Genomic DNA, 23,238 nt, shown 5'->3' with positions numbered 1-23,238 from the left:
TATTCAAAACTCGATCAAGCTTGTTTAGGTACTTTTTTCAAAAACACCACTTATTTCCCCGATGCCAAATTGCGGTTTAGTCAGATCAAGTTATTCTTAGGAAAAACGCAACTAAGTAACAACAGAAAGGAGTACAAACGACAAAAATCGAAAACTACCACATCGGAAAAATTAAGTGATAATTCTATACTCTCATCATTCTAAGAGTTAGCCATGTCGGTGAGCTGTGTTCGGTAACAAATTACAACGTACAAGTTGAGAGGGCCGTTATTACAACTAATTGGCGACAATCAGCCGCTACTGCTTTGACTCGGAATATTCTCCGCTTTGTTCCTCTGTCAAGGAGTTGATAGTACCTATATAAACACTACCAATGGAAGGGTTTTCATAGTGTGTTCCAGTTGCTTTTATTTCCGTGCAAATTGTTAAAGTCATATAAGGATAAGGGAATTAACTTAAATTCAATTAAAAATAAACTTGGGATTCTTCTTTTAGGCGATGGGCTGGCAACATATCACTTTTGGTAACTATGTATTTCATTATGAGTTTGTGATTCAGACATAGTCATTCGTAGTTGCAGAACAACATTGAAATGCAATTCCATCGTCTAAATAAAAATTGATTTAATCGTGATTCGATGTTATCATAAGCTTTCATGATACGACTTTGCTGTAATTGGTTGCAGTTATTTGACTCTACATCAAATACATCATACATCGCGGCATTGAAAACTATGTATGAAATACAAGTTGAAAAACCTACTGTTTTTGTAATAAAAAAAATATAACTGCAACAGTCAAACGCATAACCCCTCGGTTACCGGTGCAAATGACTGAGCACATTACCTTAAAAGAGCTAAACAAAGAAACTTACGTTAGGTCGGTTTACTCGACCCTCGCCGTTCACACGCCCTCCGATACGATGCGGAAGTTTACACGGGAAAAATGGCGGCGAATGTGCGCAGGCGCATACAATACCTTACCTCCATGGGAAGACAACATCAGTTATTCATTGATTTAGCTACAATTATCCGTACACAAAGAGTTACTCTTTATCGTCGCATGCAGACCCTACGAGATAAAACATCAAGACAGTACTATGTTACCTTTATTATATGTTACAAAGAGGTTGCTTCAACTCACGAGTGCTCTCCATCAGATAGTATTCGGATAATGATCTGGAAACATCAGGCTGCGACAGAACAGCGCATACATTCATTTGAATGGAGCAACGTATCATGACTACAGAAAAATATGGAGGCAAGATGTCATATAAGTTTTTATACAGAATTTAATTATTGGTACATATATTATGTTAATTGCTCTTTTTTACTAAATGCTGCAGTATAAAAAGAACAGATACGTATAAATTGAATAAAATTGGATTAAGCCATTAAATAAATTGTAACATAATACTATGCTACATAATTGTAATATAAAACTATAGTAAAAAATAAACTACCTATTTATATATTCCGTGCTTTCTTAGTCAAGGTATTTGTTTTATAAAAAAAATAACACTTTTTTCCTTCTTTCTCTTCTGTTTCTGATAACAAAGTTCATGTTCTTTTCCCGAACACCCCATAAGCTAAAAGAGTTCGTATAACAAGATGCAACTTAATTCAGCCGAAATAATGTAAATCGCAACACTGGATTTTGTAGACATGTAAATATTCTGAGGAAAATCTGGAATTGAAAATTGATACAGAGGTCAGATGTGTTTACTACGAAATGTCTTGTTTTAGGTAAACGCTGGAATGAGGTCAAATGCGTCAATTTTCCTGTGTTTGCGTTGCATATTTGATGAATCAAAGTTCATACGTGTTTTTTTTTTAAATTAAATGATGGCGGAATATGGTATTCATGAGCAAATCGTTCCTACACTACAACTTTTGATACGCAAAATTTAACGTGGTTAAATTAAATATTTTCTCATTGCAGAAAAACGTATAAAGATAGAGCCGAAACTAACGAGTACATCTTACTTATACATCGTCAAATAATAAAAACCGTTAATATAAAAAAAAAGTGGTATACACTAATATGTAGCAAATAGTAATAAAGAAAAAGAACGAAAGTAAAACTAATTACGATTAATATAAATGCAGGAATGAATGTTTTTCACGCTTCTAGATTCTATCACGTCGTAACATCGTCATCGGCTGCTTTATTACATAATAAATTTTAGGAATTAAACGCTAATTAGCCTAACTAAAGCGCATAAGATCAGAAACCAGAAAATCTATACAACTTCTGTAATTTAAAAGTGATTAAAAATATTCAAACTGGAACACTTTTAAATTTAGTAAAATTTTTATGTTGCTTGAGTACTAGCGTAAGCTTGCTATATTTATATAAAATAGTTACGTTCGAGAATTGATTTTTGAGGTTTCTATGGTGCACTTACATTTGACTTGCATCTATTGCTAAGATACGCGGGATAGCGAGTAACTCATTATCCGGCATACATAAGTGTATATAACTATCTCGACATATTCCAAAATTTATTAAAATTAAACAAAATTAAATTTTGAATTTTGAATTATTTTTTTTTTTAATACAAAAAGTTTTATTTAATAAAACAATAACTGAAACTGTTTTATTATCTACATTTTCGTAAATCAAGAAGCGCCAAGTTGCTTAAACAGGCTTGAAATTTTGAAATTGGTTCAAAGAATTGTGGCAACCAAAGGCGAACCTACGTAATTATTTTTTGTATAGACCTTTTCTTTCTACCTGGGTACCTGCCCCAGTAAACTCACTACCCGGAACACTATTAAGTAGATTCACGAGGCATAAAAAACGCGGAGAAATAACATGGCGTTGTCTTTCTTGATGGACGGAGCGTAATTTACGAAAGCCTTTTGTCGAATTGCTCCGGGCCAATGGTCCTTACCTGACAGTTGTAAGATTTTACCGAGAACTGGATCATTTAAATTCTTGATATCACTGGTTTAGAGCGCTCTTTTAAAATGAAAGCATTCTTTGTGGGAATTTAAAGTTTGAAACGTAGTAATTTTCTATCGGCATCATGTTCTGTCGTACAAAGGTCTTTTAAATTGCTAACCCTCAGTAGGTACCATCTAAAATGTAGTGTATTATATTGTGTTGCTATCTGTCGCACATTGTCATGTGACTCAGATTTGTTAACACGATGTAATGATATCGTACTTTTGCCTGGTTTAGATTTCTCCCTAGTTTATCCGCCTTTAAAACAGGCCTTATAATAATTACAACTCCATAATATTTAAGAGGTCTTTTAAATTTTATATGATCTTTTATATGATATGAAAATAAAGTTTCTTTCACCGGTGAGACCCTTTTCTTTGCTTTGTGTTCGTTTATAGTGTACAGCTTTACAGTTATATTTGAATATCCAGCCTCCTGTTTCTGATCTTTGGAACCTTTTAATTTTTATAGGTCGAGTGTATTGACGTTATAAACCATTCTCCGCATCAGGGTTTAAAATCACTAGTTTTAACCGAATGAAACGTGATGATCAAATGATATAACACCAGTCACAGAGCACCAACCGCAAACAATGGCTTGTTAAGCATTGTACTAACAGTATGCATTAATAATGCCGGGAAATCACACCGGAAAATAATTCAGCTCTCGAAAGAGGAAAGCAACAGTTTTATATGTATGTTTATGGCAAAATTGCAGAACATCCTGTTTTCCATGGTTACTGTATATAGCAAAGCAATAAGGATTGTAACCAAGACGGAAATTCTGCAGACAGAGAAGAAATGCAGCGACTTATACGCGCAATATAATTTTTCTTTATTTGCGTATTTCTTCCAGAAATTATCTTTACGTGCCGTACACTCATCAAAAAAAATCAACATTTTGTTTCCTACGCCCATTACCTAGAACAATATGTAAAGCCCATTAGTACCGGCTATTTGTCGTCTGCCAATCACTTACTAGTCGTCACTAATATACCATCTGAAATCCATTGAGCATACTTAACATACTCAAAATCGTTGTATTTGATAATTGTTATTATCTTTCCAAGATTGCAGAGCGATGAAATTTCTTGATAGTGTTCCCATAGTACTGCCGAATTTTGTTGACTTTTCCTTGACTTTTTTCTGAAGTCTGCATCTTTATAATTTATACCATGAACTGCAGCTACTTATACTAGTACTTAAGTATACTCTGAAAAAATAATCGCAATTACGCCATGCGTTTGATAAAACAAAGAGTGCATTACGCAAGTGTTGCAACTCTAGCAAAACTGGCTAGGTAACGAGCGACAAAGTTTATAATTAACAGCTTGATGCAAAAACATCGGCATAACTTGACGATATACATCAGAGCAAAGACGGGAAAGGTTGTCGGCCCCGGCCCGTGACGTCACCGCACTGACCACTAGCTAGGGACCGCCACAATGGCCTTTCTCAGAAGGAGCAGATGCGCCTGCGCCGCTATCTGCCGCTCCTTGCCCCTCGCCCCGCCGACTCCCCGCACGTTAATATTTGGGAATGCGTCGATAATCTCAACGACTGAGACGTTGTGCCGACTCGAAAATGAAACCGTGTTCGTGAGTCAAAAAACGTCCATTTACCTTCAGAAATGATGAAAAACTTCGGCAAAAACTCACTCTGAATAAGCAATAGTTAACCGGCGCGAAGTGTATCTAAATGACATTTTTTCATTTGCTTGCGCAGGTAGACGCTCGGCCGGTACCTGCGCGCTAACGTATCATTACCGCCGTAATGACACCTGGTAATCACCGGGCTCGAAGCCGCGCCCCGCATCCGCCGCTATCCCACGCCGCCGACGAACCACGCAACTTCCATGGATGAGTGTGGATCTAGTCATGATGTGGAAAAACATGCACTAAACCTCCACTCATCGAAAGAAATTGACCTCTCGCTACGGCGCCGCCTCGCTAGCACTGCACGCACTTATCGTCCGCGATGTCGCGTCATACCACCGAACCGTTCACGAGCACGTTGCTGTGTTTTTTAAACAATCAGACCGAATAAGAGCGCGCGGAGCGACACGCACGCGCTTCGGCTGCTCACTACGAAATAAACGGTCGAGATTTGAAATCAGGGAAAGACGCTGCGCGTGCGGCGGCGGGGGACAGCGGGAGGGGCGCGCTCGACCAATGGCGGCTAAGCGCGCGCAAACCGTGACGTGGAGGGGAGCGCGCGCTCACGCTCCGCCAAGATATTATCTTTTCTATAAGAACGTTATATTCTTTCGTTCCTACTCGCCCGTCCGTTCAACCGACAGCGGAAGTGAAATGAACGCGCGCGTAAACTGACATGGCGATGGCGTTGCTACGTACACTCGATTGTACTATAAGTTTACTTGAAGACAAAGCACAAATGCAAATTAGATATAAAACACATTCATCACAATTAGAGTTTAATGATAAAAATAATTTCTTCAACATGAAAAAATTACCATGATAATGCAGTAACTAAGAAACTAAAATATAAATTAAACATAAATTAGATAGGTACATTGAGAAAAACCTATCAGATACAAAATTGTCTTTACAATATCCATGTTCAACACATTAACACACAAAGACCAAAAAAATAAAATTTTATGGTACTTACAAGAACGGAATACCTATAGAAAAAAATTGTTCGCTGCTCTTTCACTGTCATTAGTAATATTATACCCACTGCAAAATATTATAATGTTTCTTCGGTTTCGATATACTTATGTAAGAAACACAAGGAATAAGTATCACTTACCTACCCCAGGAGAAATTGGTTTCAAAATTAATTCCCTTCATTTGTGTTTCTCTCTTCATGTTCTATAGTTGGTTACCAATACCATATTTTGTTCAAATCAGTTTTTTTTAAGCTTCCATCACCTTTATCTTCAGGGTACAGTGAAAGCTAATAATATTCTGATTTCTGTGGTGCATCTTTTTTTCTTTCTATACTAAAGTTTCTTTATCACATTGGAGACTTATTTGTATGTCTGGATTATTTTTTTTATTTGTTGTAAAATTGGCATGCAATATCTCCTTAATATTTTCATATGGTGATCATATATTTTTTTTTTATCCAATGGAGTGATTTATATAAAACAATTTTCCATTGATATTTTATGTCTTTCTTATACATCAGATGTATTTATCGTAGACAATGTAGTAAGAAACAGATTTTGTTCGCCCTATCTCTCGTTCAAGCATCATCATCAAATTTGGCATTAGAAAAGATCAATAAGATCTACATGTAAGTGACGGCTGTTGAGTTTTGTTATAAAATAATATAATTGGGCACAACCTTTCACTGGGTTGGGTGTAAGATTTCTCACTTCCTTTGTATATGGTCTAAAAATAATTTCCATTATTGTGGTACATACATACATAAAATCACGCTTCTTTCCCGGAGGGATAGGCAGAGACTACCCTTTTTCCACTTGCCACGATCTTGCACACTTCCTTCACACTTTGTTTGTTGCAATTTTACCACAATATCACTTATATAGAACAGACTTCAATTAAGACATGTTTAATAATTTATTTTAATGTTTAAGGATTATTTTTCGCCATGATGATGGTACACCCTAGGTCTGTCAATAGCGTGAATTCAGCGCCTCCATCAGCAGACTATGAGAGCAAACAGCCAGCTTTTCAGTGATTTATGATTATTGGTGAGATTATATAAGAGGAAGACTGTTCCAAGAATTTCAAAAACAAAATTTATTTTTCAATATATACTTGTATTCGACAAAATGTTGTTGACTTTTTTTAAAATAAGTGTTCTTTTTTGCCATGATGATAGTACAGCCTAGGTCCATAGTTGCATGAACTCAGCGCCATCTTGCAGCCAATGTGAAACTGGCAAAAGTACGCTCATTTCTGCTTATTGGTGAGATATATGTATAAGATGCCAGATTGCAAATAATTTTAACATTGTTTATTCAGTACAAACTTCCACTTAGCAAAAATAACTTGTTTTAAATTTTAAGGGTTATTATTCGCCATGATAATGGTACAGCCCAGGTCTGTTAGTTGCATGAACTCAGCGCCGCCATCTAGTAGGCGATGAGAGCAAACAGCCAGCTTTTCGCTGATGACGCATTTCTGCTTGTTGGTGAGGTGCCCCGCGGTGATGACCGTTGCGCTCAGTTGTTCCAGCAGTTGAGAGGCGGAGTACGCTTCCATTAGGAAACTATGAAACAATGTTTAAATACAGTTAGATAAATAAAAGAGAGCGTATATAAAATATTTTCTTATTCGTCTATATCATGAACATTGACAAGGCAAATCTTTACTTCCCTCTCACTTTATCTTTAAAGTTAAACAAAGAGATAGAAAAAGGAAATGTCATAACAATATATGGGAATCAACCCCCTGAACGACACAGGGTAAAATCCTATCGCATCTTTGACATATAAATGACTCTTTGACTAAGTCACGTCAATCAGCAATCGATAAACGATGTTCTTGTGGTGAGAAAAACATCGTAATCGGCTCGATCATGACTCCCCTCCAAAGTTCACTGTTGGTTCAAATACAACCGGTTCTAACGCCCGAGTAGAGGGATGATATTATTTTCAATTATATATTATTATTTACTTTTTAATAAATAGAAATGAACTTACTTTTCCACAAACTTCTCGAGTTCGCTATAATTATTGACACTAAGGTACTCATTCACCAGTTTCTCAGGCACTAAACCAGTCACCTGTGAAAAATATTTTGTTTATACTATTGAATAGTACTACTAGTACTAGTAATAGTAGTAGTTGAATATTATAAATGCTTAAGTTTGAGTATGTTTATTGGTTACTGTTTCACGCAAAAACTTCTAAACAGATCAAAAAAACGCATGAGAGAGAAAAATTATGAAAAATAAACAAAAAACCTCCGGAATCAAGATGAATAAACTTCAATAAGTATGTAGGTACTGGCATTACCATGTGAAGCATAAAATAATTTGAATGTAAAAAAAAAACAGCGCACCTCAATGAGACCTTCATCTGTTATTTTCCCCAGCAACCGCTGGCAGCACTGCAATGCAGTCAGGGCACGTCGCAGGTCTCCTTCACAAGTATCAACTGCTTTATGCAAAACCTCGCCCTCGCCCACATCTACTCCTTCTGCTTCACAGATCTCACGCAATCTGTAATGAAATTTAATATACATACATATAGTCACGCATTCATCCCTTACGAGGAACACACACAGGACAGAGGCCACAAATCTTGAAGAGACCGGACGGCCATGTTCAGCTGTATATGGATATAATGATGGAATTGAAATAGTGACAGGAAGTCTAAAAGAAGAATTCCAAATTTCTAAGCCTTTCCCTTAGTTGACATACATGTGAAAGAGATGGAGAGGTCCTATTCTAAATTGCCAAGAATCACAGAGAATTAAATTAAAATGTGAAAAAAATTTGTTTGATCATTTTATTATAATCAGTACATTTTATATAGACCAGTAATTTGAATTTTATCATGTGCCATATTTCAACATTCATAACAATTTTATAACTTACTCTTTCCTTACTAAGTTCATTAGTAACAAAATCCTTTGTATAATTATATTATCACTCTAGTGGCCTTCCTTTTCGCCTGTTGTCTTCTCTAAATACCACTGAGTGATAAATCTTACTCCATTTTTCCTTTCTCCTTAATGTATAACTATGTACATACAAACATATTTTCCCTTACGGGGTAGACAGAGCCAACATTCATGAAAAGACTGAAATCCACAATCAGCTGTATGGCTATATGATGGAATTCAGAATATTACTTCAGTTTAATTTTATTCTTTTAATATACCTTTATTTAATATACCTACCTTTTGATAACATTGTCTCTAGCCAGTGGTTTAAATCTAAATTTGGAACATCTGCTGGTAATTGGAGGGATGATCCTCGAGACATAATTGCAAATCAGGCAGAAACGGGTGGTCCGAGTCTCACGCTCCATTGTGCGGCGAAGGGCAGCTTGGGCAGCATTTGTCATGGAATCTGCCTCGTCCAGAATAACAAGTTTGTATGGAGGACATGGTTGACCACTGAAATAATATTATACATGTAGACAATTTTTTTGAAAATCAAATAATTTATATAAAAGCAAAGAATTCTGAAATAACTGTTTTCTCCAGGTTAATATTATATGACAGTGCTGTGAGAATTAATAGTCTTGCCATCAATAATTGTTTGATATCAATTTAGCTTGAACTTAGTATACACATGAAAGACGGCTACTACAATAAAAAATAATAAAAAGATCAACTTACTCAGGCTTTGTACTGCTGACAGTCATCTGTGCAAAGGTTTTCACTTTATCTCTAACAACTTGAATACCTCGTTCATCTGATGCATTCAATTCTAGAACTCTATCTCTTGTAATATCTCCAAACAGTTGTCGTGCCGCTGCAAGGATTGCACTTGTTTTTCCTGTGCCTGGAGGTCCATAAAACAAAAGATGTGGCAAATCGCCACCTGACAAGCACTCTCTCAGTACTTGCACCACTTCTCCTTGGTCTACAATATCATCAATTGTTTTCGGCCGGCTAAAAAGTAGAAATAGCAAGATAAATAATACATACATATCAACATCATATCAGCCATAGGACGTTAACAGTTGAATATGGGCCCTCAGGCACGTCTACAGTCCATTAGAAAGAGCTAACAGTCTTGAAAAGGCTGAGATATATAGAGGGACAAGTTGCTAGCCTCGCCTACAAGAATCCCGTTTATTTGCCTTTCCCTTAGTCGCCTTTTACGACATCAATGGAAAGAGGTATGGAGTGGTCCTATTCTTTAGTGATAGGATATAATCTTGCAAATCTAATCGAGGTACCTATAAATATTTACAATAACTTACTATTTTTCAACCCATGGTGCAGGTGGTTTCTTTTTGGAGGTGGTCTTTACGCCAGACGATGAAGGTTTGTCTGCCGCTGATATTTTACCAGTTTTAAGAAAGGCTTGCATAATTTAAACCAAAAAAAAAAACAATTGAAATTAAAACCGCGAAACTAAAACCAATAATGCGACCGACTGATAGACACTCTGACACTGACAAAATGAACTGTCACTAACATGACATAAACTTTAATTTGTCAATTTTTTTTATCAATGCTGCGTGTGCCCTGAAAAAAAACAATTTTATTTGACATTGGCGCGTTACTATTAAATGACTTTGACAATCACCACAAATATCAAGAACGAACAAATTGCAATAAATGGGCTTTTTGGCGCGGTGATGATATGTGATGTGAATTTTCAAGTTGTTTCAATTTTGTTGTATATTTAAATTTAATATTAATATTGTCATGGCTACAAGATCCAAGAAATCGAAGGCCAAATCAGAAGCTCATGTTTCATCTGAAACATCGTGTAAACGAATTGAGAGTTCATGGATTTTGCTATTAAAAAGTCTGTACTCCATAAATAAATCAATGTGAATATGATAGAAGCAGTTAAAAATAACTTTAATTTTTAGTTAAAAGTTTTGGCTCTTTCTTGGAGATATGTACTTAATTATATTTATTTGTATACCATGGGATTATCTTCCTTATACCCCTTGTGTGTTAACATTTTACATCAACATCGTGTTTACAGAATCTGTTCGAGACAACGATAATTTTACTATTGTGACATTGCCACACCCAGGGACTGGCAATCCAGCTAAATTCTGTTTAGACAAAGAGAACAGCAAGATATATGAAGCGGTCACATTCAGTGAACCCTACCGTTCTTGGTTGATCGGAGAAACAGTAAAATCAGATGGAAGTTTCATAATGATGACACCCATCAATCCATTATTTCTAGGTATACTTTATGTGTTTACAGCAAGTTAACAGTATTTATTCTTGTGTCTAACACTTAACATATATCCTTTAAGCTGTAGTAAACTATGTATAGTACCCTCTAATATTATTTCCAGTGCTACCCCGATTGAAGGAACAGTGTAGTACCAGGGCTGTGCCCTTAGAAGATCTATTATCAGAAAAAGGATATGATAGGATAACTCATTTTATTCCAAGCTTAGATATGATTGGTGATTTAAAGGTAACATTGTTTTGTTTATTTAATTTTACCATTGCCCAATGTAATGCCTGCTAATCAAAAAATATAATGAAAAAGTTGCTGAAGGTTATATTATTATTTTTGAACATAAGTCACACAGACAGTACAAAGCTATTTAATTTTAGTAGAAACAATTTGTAAATTCCAAACTTACTTTAAGCAATCTGTGTTGTTTGTCCTGTAAAAAAAATCATTATCATGTACATTTCTATTTGTATGTCATAAATAGGTATTAATGAAATTAATAAAATAATAAAGTTACATAGTTCAAATGAAATCAGTGCATATTTCCTTATTAAATCCTTGTTTTTCCAGGGGCCGCCAGACATGAAAGCATATAAATACAATGAGGAAAAGACTCTTAATTGGCTCGAAACAAGAGTACGTAAACTAAGCAATGTTTTGAGGGAAAAAAACATTCATGTCACTTCTGGAGCTGTGTCTGCTACATTTGTGGCCAGTAATCTATCTAATAATAAAGTAGATGAAGGTATAAACAAATTTATATTATTGTAATAAGCAGAACTTACTTCACTTTTTACAATCAGGAACTTGTTAAATTTATATTTTATAGGTACTAGGTTTTCCCCACAGTACCACTTGCACTACAGTATTCCTGTTTTTCTCATACAGATGAGCATTTCTTCTAATGATAAATGTAATATTTACATTCAAACAAGCCAGCTTATATAGTAATGTAGGTGGAAGCCAGGATTTTTAAACTTTATCAACCTGTTAAATTACTTAGTGATAACAAGGGCCAACTTACTATTTAATGAACATACTGTATAAAATAATAACAATATGAAATCATTACTGATAGTACCTGGCCATGACCTATGTTAGTAAACTAATTTTTTTTTATTGTTAGTAACCTTATATTTTATTTATTGATTATAAATTCTATTTTTCAGAATTTTATTTACGATATGCCCTTGGAATAGTGTCTGAATATCTTCAAGACGATCTTGTTGAACTACTTGAGAAGCAGTTTGATTTTAAACCTGATCTAATTGAAGTTGTTGGAAACAAGCGAAAATCGGATGCATCCGATTTAAATGTCCATAAAAAACTCAAATGTCAACATGAAAAAAGTGAGGACATAGAAAATGCACTAAATAATTCTAACTCCACTGAAACCAAGAAACAAAAAACATTGACAGCCAAAGAAAAGGCGCGGCAAAAAGCTGCCAGTGGAACGAAAACAATATCATCCTTTTTTACAAATAAAATAGCCTAATAAATGTTTTTATTTACATCACAGATTTATTACAAACCCAACTACAAACCTATTTACTTTATCTGTACCTATACAGGGTGACTTTTAATTCAACTGCATAAATTTAACTGTTAAGTGTACTCATCAAAGGATATTTAAAAACGTTAAAAGAAAAATATCGGTTCATATTTCAGAAAGAACGAAAAAAAATAAAAGTATCAGAATCCACGATCCTAAATACGTCATATCACCCCGGCCGGCGGAAAAGCTACGCGTAAGATTCAGAGGTCAAAATTCATTCAGCTGAGCTATCTCGACAACTCTGTACCACTTTACTTGATCTTGATACTAGAAAAATAATTTATTTTTCAGACATTTATTTACATGTTTAGTTTTAATTTCTTTTTGTAGTATTGGTCTGCTGTGATGTAGTTTTTGAGGGTTTTTTAAATGTGAAAATGATGACGTTTAATTTAATTAAAATAGGCTCAAACAGCTCAGAAGCATGGGTAAGTATAGGCTATGTTTAAAAGGATGCAGTTGTTTTAAATGTCACCTTGTATACTGTAATAACTATTAACCAAGACTCCACTCGCGTGATATTTGGCGATAAACGTATCGACGTAGTGAGTGCCAGCCGCTTCTCTTTTCGTACAGATTGTAAAAGTCAATCAGGGGAAAAGCTAATAAACTTGTACCGGGTGCGATAGTTCGGGATCGACCAAAGGGAAGAGCTTCCGCCGGGCTAGGTTAGGAACCGCGGCACCGACGATGGGTCGTAGGTTTTATATATGCTCCAATCCGTGAAATCTTAACTTGCGCGATTTAGACTTCTCGCTATGTTTGACTGATAGCGTCGCGTGATTTTCATTTTAGGTGATGGGCTAGGAACTTGTAATTGTCAATTTGGCATTTAGGGACAAGGAAACACACGAAGCCTGGTTACTTTTGTAAATTTATTTTACATATAAAATCACGTCCTTACGAGGCAGACATGGCCAGGCCAACAGTATTGAAGAGACTGAAAGCCTATGTACTCTGTGAGACTGAAAGACGAAAAATTCCAGTAATCTCAGTTCTAATAATCTCATATCATTTCGGAAAGCTGTGGCATTGGACAAAAAAAAACAGTATTAGTATATAATAGTATATATATATAGGCTAATATATATATATAATAGTATATATGAAGATCTGTAATACATAATATTTAAGACCTTGTTGTACTCATATTACGCAAATAAAAGTTTGAAAGTTATCAACAGACCACGTGATGCTGTATGGCTTAAGATTCAAAATTGAAAGATTTCTAGCTGATAGCCTTCGATCAACTAGATACACAGTTCCGAGCAAAATAAAACAAAATATCGTCCTCACCTCAATACGTAATTATTATTATTATTACGCATATTACTTCGACTATTTGACAAAGTCCTATGTCCAAAAACAAGTGTATTGAAAATTGAACCTTAAATGTTTCACAATAAGGCACGCAATCCTTAAAAAACGTAGTTTGGTGTGACATGGTATTAACTCAATGTTTCATTTAGAACAAAGAGGCTAGTGGAGTGGCTTTAACATTTTGATACGAAATGCGTTGCAATAAAAATTGTCTATTGGATGTTAGAAGGAGTTTGTTTGGGTGTATGAGTGTTTGAATGTCTGTGATTATGTGTCGATTTGGATGTAAGTAGTTTATTTTTTACTTTAAAGGTAGTTCTTTTGTTTTTTGTCGACTTCTGTGGCCTAATGATCATCTTGCCTGACTGCCCAGTCGGAGGTCTCGGGTTCGATCCCCGGTTTGGTCAATCTGGAAAATGTATTTTTTAGATGTTTGTTTGTAAGTATGTGAGGATGTTAGTTACTCAATCACGCAAATTCTACTGAACAGATTTCGATGTGATTTGGTTTACAGGATAATTACTACCCCAAAATTCTTACAGAAGCGAGGCTCGGGCGCAAATAGTGTTCGAAGTACTATTTTTTTGTCAATTTTATACTTTACTAGCTTATTTGATTGAGGGTCTATTCTGTTTATAGAGAACTATCAATAAATTAGAACGAATTAAAGTATATATGTATATAAGTCTATTTTTAATTCGACAATAGTGACAATAAAATATTGCTATAATAAAAAGTGATTAAACAACAACAACCGATCTTAATAAATACTACCACTTATTTAATGCCGACTACAGATTATTGCCGCGAAAGTCTGTATTTCCATTCACCTCATTAAATAATTAATTAACCGAACTAGTAACAAAATAAAAAATCACAAACAAAAAATAAAACAAAGCGACTCCACAACTTTATGTTCCTAGGCGAGCATCATGAAGCGCGGCGACAAAACTATATTTGTTTCGTTTACTCTTTAATATTTGTTGACCGCAAGAAAGAGATGTGCGCGGATAGTGCTAAATGCCGAGTACCGTTAAGTTTTAAATATTTAATAAAATGATTTGATAGAAAACCAACAGCTAACTTATACTATTAAGTGCGATTACTTTAAAACTGAATTGTACTAACAAGAAATAGGAAACGCCATCCTTTTTGAGCGCAATTCTTGGACAATTTTTGCACTTTTTAACAGAGCACTTCGTCATTGTGCGACGTTGTCACTCGTGGACGGACGAAACGAGACTACTAGCTGAGAACTTTACTCACTTGAGCGTTGAGTAGCGTTTTGCCGCGGACACTTTTTTAGCGGGATTGTGAGTCTAGTTGTTTATAGTACGTCAATGCTGATAGCTTAAAATAAACCGCAATTAGTTTTTTATTGATTTTTAATAATTTTTCGATTTTAAAATCACTCCATCACCATTTACAGGAATTAAATAATGGCAACACCGTTGTGGCAGCCATTAGCAAACGTCCATCCGTTTCGTGTCGAACAGCAGTAGTGATTTATTTGTACGGACATTTTATATTATTTTAGTGACTTTCGGACACTCTGACTCTGTGTAGTGAAACTAATGTGATTTATTTTGGTATTGTCGTTGAGAAAGACTTCAATAAGTGGTCAATATTCCTAAAATCGCGGCCAATGTCAGCAGGCGTGTCAGATCAGGTATTTCTGATTTACGGTATATTTTTGCTTTGAATCACACATATTTATTTAGTTTTAGTGTAGCTAATGAGTGTTTTATCTCTTGTTTCATGTGCGTGCATCGTGTAGCGGATGAAAGGGCAAGGGAACCAAGGTAAAGTGAAACCATTATGACGTTGCAAGGTGTTTTATCCGTAGGAGGAACACAGCACACACCGGTCGGCTTGGTATCCGGTGCTTTTTAATACGAAGCCATTATTAGCGTTCCACTTTTTGCTTTAACAAATTTATACTTACTCCTTCCAAAATCACCACGTAATTAAACAATTAGAGAAATTTCGATGTATATTTTTGTTTACGCAATCAAAACATCGATAGGTAAAACAAACTTTCTCGAACATCTATGTAAGATAAATTTGTCTACAGCTTGATCCGCGCCCACTCTTTCTTGGAAATATCTTAGCAATCCCACACATTACTTATCAATCAATACATTAACGACCTGTAACGCCATTTCTCTAGCCAAAGCCAGTTCAAAACCAAGTAATACAGAAGGTTTCAAGAAAATAGACCTAATCACAGACTAATGATTTAATCAGTGAGTATCTTGTATGTAGAAACTGGAAGTTCATGAAGTCATTAATCTAATTGACCTAAGGGCAATTTGCTTGTTATTTGTATTTATTTATTTATTTATAAATAATCATGTAGGATAAAATACATCTTATTCTACATAGCTATTAAATTATTTGGATATTTCAATTTAGATAAGATTCTCTTGAGTTTGGCTCTGTTTGTCTGTTATGGATTTCAATGCCATATACCACCTGTTCAAAGTAAGTTGCCACCTGTCTGCTGTTTGTGTGCACTATAAAAATGTACCATTTCATGGTCAGGGGACTTATTCACGAGTGTTGACTAGGTTTAATGATCTTTCTTTGTCTTTAATGGTAACAAAAAAGAAATGGTAAGATATGCCTTGCTATGAACCTTTCAGGTAATTTAATCTACATAAAATCATTTGTTTTTATGTATGTATAATATACATACCATCACACCTGTCTCCCATTGGTGTAGGCAAAGACTTTTATATATCGATTTCCACTTGCTACAATCCTTACAGACCTCTCCCACATTCTCCACACTCATTTCATTTATATTCAACTATTACTCCTAACATCTCCCTTTTTTAAGACATTAAAAATTTGGTCCTTGAAAGTTGGACGAGGTCGGCCCTGTCCCACTTTTACAGTCAGCTCTGCCTTGTGAATTCCTTTTGTTCTGTCCTCATCCATCCTCTCAACATGTCTGAACCAATAATAATAATCTATATTATTTTTATTAAAAAATTATACATGTTTAAAAGAGTTGTCTGTTAATGCTGACTTACTGAAAATATAATAGACCCATATTTAAATAATGTGGTCACCTAAGTTTCTGTGTTGAATTCTATTATTAAAAAATTTGGTCTGCCAAGCATCATGGATGCCACTTATCACTGGAAGGGATACCTATATCCGTTAAGGACCACCTTTCTGGAGCAGATAACTGCATCTACAACATTGGTTAGAAATGATAAACATATGGATATAGAAATGATTTAACATACCAAGTTAATTCTTATGCACAAATTGTCATGATGGACTTAAATTTATTTCAAACAACTGACCTTACAGTGACAAATGCACCGAAAGAGCAACAGTTAGAGAGCGGTGGAGACGAGTTAGCGGAGGTGTCATGGCGTCAACAACAACCTTCATATGCGCCACCCATCTCGTCAGCGGCCGACCCCTACAGCGCGGCAGGTAGGTACATATTTCTTTCCTATACATACATCTGCTTGAGCATATATTCACCCACTGGCATATACCTCTCCAATATATTTTCACCTTCCAAAGGTTTTTCCGGCCCAGGTTAACCGGCCAGCTTTTTTATATCACATTCATACATATGATGTTTTAATTTTGGCTTTGAGAAATAGTGAGATGTTGCTAGCCCATGGCCAAAAGAATTCCTTATTTTATAAGCTTGATTGACTCTTACAATTAGAAAAGGTTTGTTTTCCACCATGACAGGATAGTAGGAAAGCCAGGTAATTTGAATTGTCAATGGGAGGAGTCCACTTGAAACATGGATATCAATATAGTGGTGATTTGTAACCACAGCCTATTAACTGGAATATGTGATGTCTTGATGTGCTTCATGGCAATAAAAAATTTGACACTTTTGCAATTAATTTTCGTAACATAAACTCTGTTTTATGTTTATCTATGAAGATTGATGATTATAGATTTATGTTTATCTATGAAGGCACGTTTGACATCTATTCACGTTTTTAGGAATATAAATGAAGTTCTGAAGGCACATAGGTACATCTTTTTAATGTTTTAGGCCAAAAAAGAGGATAGTAACAAATTCCGCGTGAAATGTTGTTGAAAAAAAAAACGCAATTAAAAACATAAAAACAAACAAAAGTTATACATAAACATTCGGCGGTGTGCATCCATTGTTTCATCCCCAGTAAAATTCAGTATAATAAAGAATTAACTAAAACTGAATCATTATATTAATTTCAGGTTATTACGGTACAACAACACTTCCTTATCAAGCTTTTGGAGTCGGGGATGGGACATGGTCCACCAATGGAACAGACCCGATGACTTTCCTCGGAGGATACAATCCTCACGATTCTTATGGAATGGATGGTAGCTAGTATTTATTCCAATAACTAGTGGAATTTTCATTCATTTACATTTAGAAACATTATCATTCACTGAAAATAAAATATAATGATTTGGATATGAATTTGCTATGTTCAAGTCATGTCGTGGCCAGATTGAATAACCCGGTCGATCGTTATCTAACTGGCCCTAATACATCGAAATATCGAGATATTTCCGTTTTATTACCTGACATGGTCACAAGTGTAGCAACTAAGTTACTTTGTTCCTAACCTGACCCAATGGATCGTTCCTATTAATCAAATTGGGTAAACTAGGCTATATATGAACAAGAAACCTACAAGTGACTCAACATTCAGTTGTGGCTCCCATTTTTGCATTATATCTATAGTGCCTATATTGATATTTTATTAATAACTTTTAGAGCTTATTTGTCCGATGAATCACATACATTTTTATCTTCTAGTAATGTCATCATCTTTCATAGTTGTAAGAAATCTTTCATCAACTTGCCCAAAATATTTAGTTGATGATCTATCTGGCCAGACAAATCATGATCGGCCCGATTCTACTATCAGTCCACGACACATATAATGCAAACAATGTTAACATTGAAACTATGTCTACCATCTAGCATAGCACATCATGCATACTTTAAATATTTGAAACAAGTAGTAAGAAACAATTTTAGTTCGAATTTAAAATTCCAGGTGTATTTGGACCTTCAACAACACCATTCTCAACTGCTGCGTTTGGGCAGCCAGCTTCAACATTTAATTATTTTCACGGCAATGGAGACTACTCTACATGGGGTCAACTCGGTCGCGCCAAGCAGTACGATGACTACTATAGAAATGACGGGCTGTACGTGCCGGACGGAATCAAAGCCGTCGAGTCTGGAGTACAGGCACTCTCGCTCGGGGCGGAGCACAAGATCGAGATGGAGCGGGCGCCCGAGCTCAAGGATTCGTCGAGTGGATCGCAACCCAAAAAGATGACGTGGGCTTCCATCGCAAGCCAGCCGGCGAAACCCGCGCCCTCCTCCCAGACCGGGGGTTTGAAGAAAAAAGGACCCGGAATGCCACCGCCGCCGATAGTGCCGGGAAAGCATAACTTGGAAATAAACGCTTGGGATGCCGGGAAGAGCGCTCCCGTGGTGACGGCGCCGCCGCCGCCGCTGCAGCCGCCGCCCGCGCCCGCGCCAGTGACCATGCAGGCCGCCCCGCCCGCGCCCGCGCCCCTGCCGCGCGGCCCTCCGCCGCAGCACCAGCAGCCGCCGCCCTCGTGGACGCACCCGCCGCGCGCGCCGCCGCCGCTCCAGCCGCTCCAACAGCATCAGCAACACCAGCACCAACAGCACCAGCCGCCGATGCAGCCGCCACACCAGCCTCGCCCGCCGATGCCCGCCGCCCCCGCTACTGCTGCTCCTCCCGCACCTCCGAGCGGATCGACTCCTCCGCATCCGGTTTTAGACGAACTTCGTGTGAAGAATGACTATAACCCCAAGGAGTTCGATCTGACTGCTCCAAATGCTAGATTTTTTGTTATTAAATCGTACTCTGAAGATGATATTCATCGCAGCATAAAGTACGAAATTTGGTGCAGCACAGAACACGGAAATAAACGTCTCGACGCGGCATACCGCGAGCGCGAGCGAGAGGGCGGGTATGTCTACTTGTTTTTCTCGGTAAACGGAAGTGGGCACTTCTGTGGTATGGCGCGCATGACTAGTGCCGTGGATTACAACTCGAACTCCTCCGTGTGGTCGCAGGATAAGTGGAAGGGACAATTCCGTGTGAGGTGGATCTATGTTAAGGACGTTCCAAATGGAGAACTTCGTCATATCAAATTAGAGAATAATGAGAATAAACCGGTAACGAATTCGCGTGACACTCAAGAGGTTCCGCACGCAAAAGGATTGCTAGTTTTACGCATTATTCATAGTTACTGCCACTCGACATCCATTTTTGATGATTTTATTCATTACGAGAGACGCCAAGAAGAAGAGGATTCGCGCAAGGTGCCTCAACATGTCAACCACGAAAATAATCGTGATAATCATGAGAACGGGCGCGGATACAGAAATAACTATCGGGAACATCGGGATGGACGTGACGGGCGGGAGCATCGTGATGGCCGCGACGGTCGGGAGCCGAGAGAGTATCGGGAGCCGCGCGACGGCCGCGACTACCGGGACATGCGCGACGGCCGCGACAGCCGCGACCCGCGGGACATGAGAGACTCCCGCGATCCTCGCGACCACCGCGACCCGCGCGATCATCGTGATCACCGCGACCATCGTGACGACCGCGACGGTCGCGACGGCAGAGACAATCGGGACCACGGGTATCGTGACCGTGATTCTAATTATAGATCCCACCATAAGGTTGGTTGAAAAATTCCATTATCTTTCCAATTGTCTGCATTTATCCTTTTGAATGCATCGCAATATAATTGTTTTATTTTGTTTTCAGGATAGGGATGGTTCACGCGGCCGCGGCCGCCCTCGCAATTGATTGGGCGCTATGCTATGCGAGAGCGATGTGAGGACTGGCTTCTCCCCATAGACAACTTAGTAATCGAGTTATAATTGGTACCGTTTACACAGCAGATGTACATATCACGTATGATTAGTAGCATGCGTGAAAAGAAATGAAGCATTTGTCTTAGAGCAATGTGACCGCTCGATGTTGCGTTTCAATCTGAACAATTTAAATGTAACATAGAATATTGTTTAAAACAGTGCAATGCTCATGAAAAAAACTTTCAACAAATTATAATGTGCTAAATATTTTGTACTGGAAGAACTTTTACTAATGCATAGTGAACAGAACATTAAATATCAACATTAACATGTGTCTAACGTCACATGTTGTTGAGTGGGATTGTGGACTTTGTTTCAAATTTGTGGACTAAATCAATAAAATATAGTAATTTTTATAACTAGGAAATTCTGTGGTGAGAGGAGTTGATCCTTTTATTAGGGACTGGTGAAGTTGAAGATAACATCAACATAACGCAGTGCGCTGAATGAGTGTAGTGTTAAATATAATAAAAACAATACCACCATCATGAGTTGCTTACCATGATGGAAATGTTATCAGATGTATCAGTGGTGATTAATTGTAACTTTTATATAACAAAAATGATTGTAATCAAGAGGTGTGGACATTTTATATAAATTTTTTTAATATCAATATTAAGGAAAGTTGTGAGTTCTCTCGTGGCATTAAGTTTCCCTTGCTCCATTTTTAATGTTTTTTTTTATCAATTATGATTTTTTTATTCTGACAGAATGAGATTTTGACTTCTGGATTATCTAAATTGTCAATAACACATTAACTGATTGTAGAGATGCCTATGTACTTGTAAAGATTAAGGGAGGCAAACTGTTTTGGCCAACAATGTTTATTATACTTATGTACTGTACATATTATATGTATTGTGATGAGTCTTTTTCTATGTTTAAGCGCAACTTGTGTGACGAGAGAAATTTGACAATCAACTAAAGGAAATATGTATTTGTTACTATCATGTATTGTCTCCCCACCTTAATTTTAAAGTGCCTTTTGATTTTTTGTATCTTGTTCTTCAGTTGTGTTGATAGATCTAGTGCCACATAGTTATTTTTTATTTTCAAATAAATCATTTGTAGTTAGTAAAATGCTGATGCATTCAAATTTTGTTTTAATATTTTAGTTTTAACTTGAAATTATTTTAAAACATCATGGATACTATTTACTGTTTCATGCAAGACATCTTAGTTACAGAAATGGTCTATATGAGGTAAGATCCCTCCAAAACTGGATTAAAGCCTGTCATAGAAATGTTTTAGTTTTATTCTTACACCCAAAATACGCTGACTTATGTTTGGCCTCACAGTCTGTCAGACAGCACGTAAATGATAATTTACAAGGCATGGAAAGATTATACATATATATGACTGGTTGAATACCTGATTTTCTATACTTAAATTCATCTCGTCGTTAAAGCTTCCGGCTGAACATATAGCCTTTGAGAGAAAGCAGACTGTACGCTGTAAAAGGAAGACACGTTAGTATGTGGTTCCGACTGCCAAAACAATAACAGTAAGTTTTCACAGTAATAGCATTTAAATTCGCATCGTATATACCTACCTTCTTTTAACTAATGCACAGTGAAAAGAACACTGCATATACTTTTGCAAATTCATTTATCATATTAAGTTTATTACTCTCTAGTATGTTGTTTAACTAGTCATTTGATTTAAGTACAAAAACGTCCTTATTTTTCATGTAATTATATTATAATCATCATATCGAGGCATACAGCCTATTTGATGATAAATTATTAGGTATAAATGGATCTATAATTAGGTATAAGTGCCGTGTGGTTCCCGGCACCAATACAAAAAAGAATAGGACCACTCCATCTCTTTCTCATGGATGTCGTAAAAGGCGACTTAGGGATAGGCTTACAAACTTGGGATCCTTTTTAAGGCGATGGGCTAGCAATCTGTCACTATTTGAATCTCAATTCTATCATTAAGCCAAATAGCTGAACGTGGCCATTCAGTCTTTTCAAGATTGTTGGCTCTGTCTACCCCGCAAGGGAAATAGACGTGACGATTAGGGATGTGACATTGCTGATAAAAAATCGATTTTTATATAATCGATTTATTTTTTAAGTATGAAAAATCGATTAACAAATAATCGATTTTTCTTCAGAAAATAATCGATTTTATTATATTGATAGATTTTTTCCAAATTTTTCAATTTATGTCATAATAAACGCCATATACATTATATCAATAGATTTATTCATAAAAAATAAACAACAGAATCAGTAAGTTCTTATACAGGGTGACATTTAATTCAACTGCATTAATTTAACTGTTAAGTGTACTCATCTAAAGGATATTTAAAAACGTAAAAAGAAAAATATCGGTTCATATTTCAGAAAGTACGAAAAAAATTAAAAGTATCAAAATCCACGATCCTAAATACGTAATATCACCCCGGCCGGCGAAAAAGCGACGCGTAAGATTCAGAGGTCAACGACACAATGCATTCAGCTGAGCGATCTCGACAACTCTGTACTTTACTTGATCTTGATACTAGAAAAATAATTTATTTTTCAGACATTTATTTACATGTTTAGTTTTAAATTATTTTTGTAGTATTGGTCTTAATAAAGCGTGTTACGTAAACGTGTTTTTGAGGGTTTTTTAAATGTGAAAATGATGAAGTTTAATTTAAATAAAAATAGGCTCAAACGGCTC

At 36.4% G+C, this 23,238-nt stretch overlaps 3 protein-coding genes and 1 long non-coding RNA gene across 6 annotated transcripts; 2 read left to right on the top strand and 2 right to left on the bottom strand.

Annotated features, from left to right (window-relative positions):
- Positions 1-5,368: 5,368 nt before the first annotated feature.
- On the bottom strand, positions 5,369-10,065 carry LOC106137016 (replication factor C subunit 4). Its single transcript, XM_013337748.2, has 6 exons — positions 9,822-10,065; positions 9,232-9,507; positions 8,788-9,006; positions 7,945-8,104; positions 7,584-7,666; positions 5,369-7,150 (listed from the first exon to the last, which is right to left on the bottom strand). The coding sequence occupies exons 1-6, from the start codon at positions 9,929-9,931 to the stop codon at positions 6,943-6,945; spliced, it is 1,056 nt and encodes a 351-aa protein (XP_013193202.2). The 5' UTR covers positions 9,932-10,065; the 3' UTR covers positions 5,369-6,942.
- A 170-nt stretch (positions 10,066-10,235) lies between these two features.
- Positions 10,236-12,285, top strand: LOC106137017 (ribonuclease H2 subunit B). The gene is made up of 5 exons (XM_013337749.2): positions 10,236-10,375; positions 10,562-10,771; positions 10,887-11,011; positions 11,345-11,519; positions 11,944-12,285. The coding sequence occupies exons 1-5, from the start codon at positions 10,273-10,275 to the stop codon at positions 12,267-12,269; spliced, it is 939 nt and encodes a 312-aa protein (XP_013193203.2). The 5' UTR covers positions 10,236-10,272; the 3' UTR covers positions 12,270-12,285.
- Positions 11,006-13,113, bottom strand: LOC132904366 (uncharacterized). The gene is made up of 3 exons (XR_009657565.1): positions 12,805-13,113; positions 11,560-11,761; positions 11,006-11,207 (listed from the first exon to the last, which is right to left on the bottom strand). It is a non-coding gene; the product is annotated as an uncharacterized LOC132904366 (long non-coding RNA).
- A 1,988-nt stretch (positions 13,114-15,101) lies between these two features.
- LOC106137003 (YTH domain-containing family protein 3) lies at positions 15,102-21,805 on the top strand. Of its 3 annotated transcripts, none has more exons than XM_013337730.2 (6): positions 15,102-15,318; positions 15,427-15,451; positions 16,974-17,102; positions 17,874-18,002; positions 18,689-20,364; positions 20,453-21,805. In XM_013337730.2, the coding sequence occupies exons 1-6, from the start codon at positions 15,295-15,297 to the stop codon at positions 20,492-20,494; spliced, it is 2,025 nt and encodes a 674-aa protein (XP_013193184.2). In that variant the 5' UTR covers positions 15,102-15,294; the 3' UTR covers positions 20,495-21,805. The 3 variants fall into 3 exon arrangements, with proteins under 3 accessions (XP_013193184.2, XP_060810696.1, XP_013193186.2); XM_060954713.1 differs by having other exon boundaries at positions 17,874-18,005; XM_013337732.2 differs by lacking the exon at positions 17,874-18,002.
- Positions 21,806-23,238: the final 1,433 nt, after the last annotated feature.

Source organism: Amyelois transitella, chromosome 4, assembly GCF_032362555.1.
Source record: "Amyelois transitella isolate CPQ chromosome 4, ilAmyTran1.1, whole genome shotgun sequence".
Lineage (NCBI taxonomy): Eukaryota > Metazoa > Arthropoda > Insecta > Lepidoptera > Pyralidae > Amyelois > Amyelois transitella.
The sequence above is the reverse complement of the archived record's forward strand: the minus strand, read 5'-3'. Positions and strand labels throughout refer to the sequence as shown.

Bases quoted from the DNA above. Each gene is read 5' to 3' on its own strand.
- LOC106137016 (XM_013337748.2), bottom strand. From the start codon at position 9,931: ATGCAAGCCTTTCTTAAAACTGGTAAAATATCAGCGGCAGACAAACCT. The intron at 9,508-9,821 runs GTAAGTTATTGT...TCTACTTTTTAG, and splicing joins GCACCATGGGTTGAAAAATA to CCGGCCGAAAACAATTGATG. The intron at 8,105-8,787 runs GTAGGTATATTA...ATTTCATTACAG, and splicing joins AGAGACAATGTTATCAAAAG to ATTGCGTGAGATCTGTGAAG.
- LOC106137003 (XM_060954713.1), top strand. From the start codon at position 15,295: ATGTCAGCAGGCGTGTCAGATCAG. The intron at 15,319-15,426 runs GTATTTCTGATT...TGCATCGTGTAG, and splicing joins CAGCAGGCGTGTCAGATCAG to CGGATGAAAGGGCAAGGGAA. The intron at 17,103-17,873 runs GTAGGTACATAT...TATTAATTTCAG, and splicing joins CGACCCCTACAGCGCGGCAG to GTTATTACGGTACAACAACA.
- LOC106137017 (XM_013337749.2), top strand. From the start codon at position 10,273: ATGGCTACAAGATCCAAGAAATCGAAGGCCAAATCAGAAGCTCATGTT. The intron at 10,376-10,561 runs GTCTGTACTCCA...TCGTGTTTACAG, and splicing joins ATGGATTTTGCTATTAAAAA to AATCTGTTCGAGACAACGAT. The intron at 10,772-10,886 runs GTATACTTTATG...TATTATTTCCAG, and splicing joins CATCAATCCATTATTTCTAG to TGCTACCCCGATTGAAGGAA.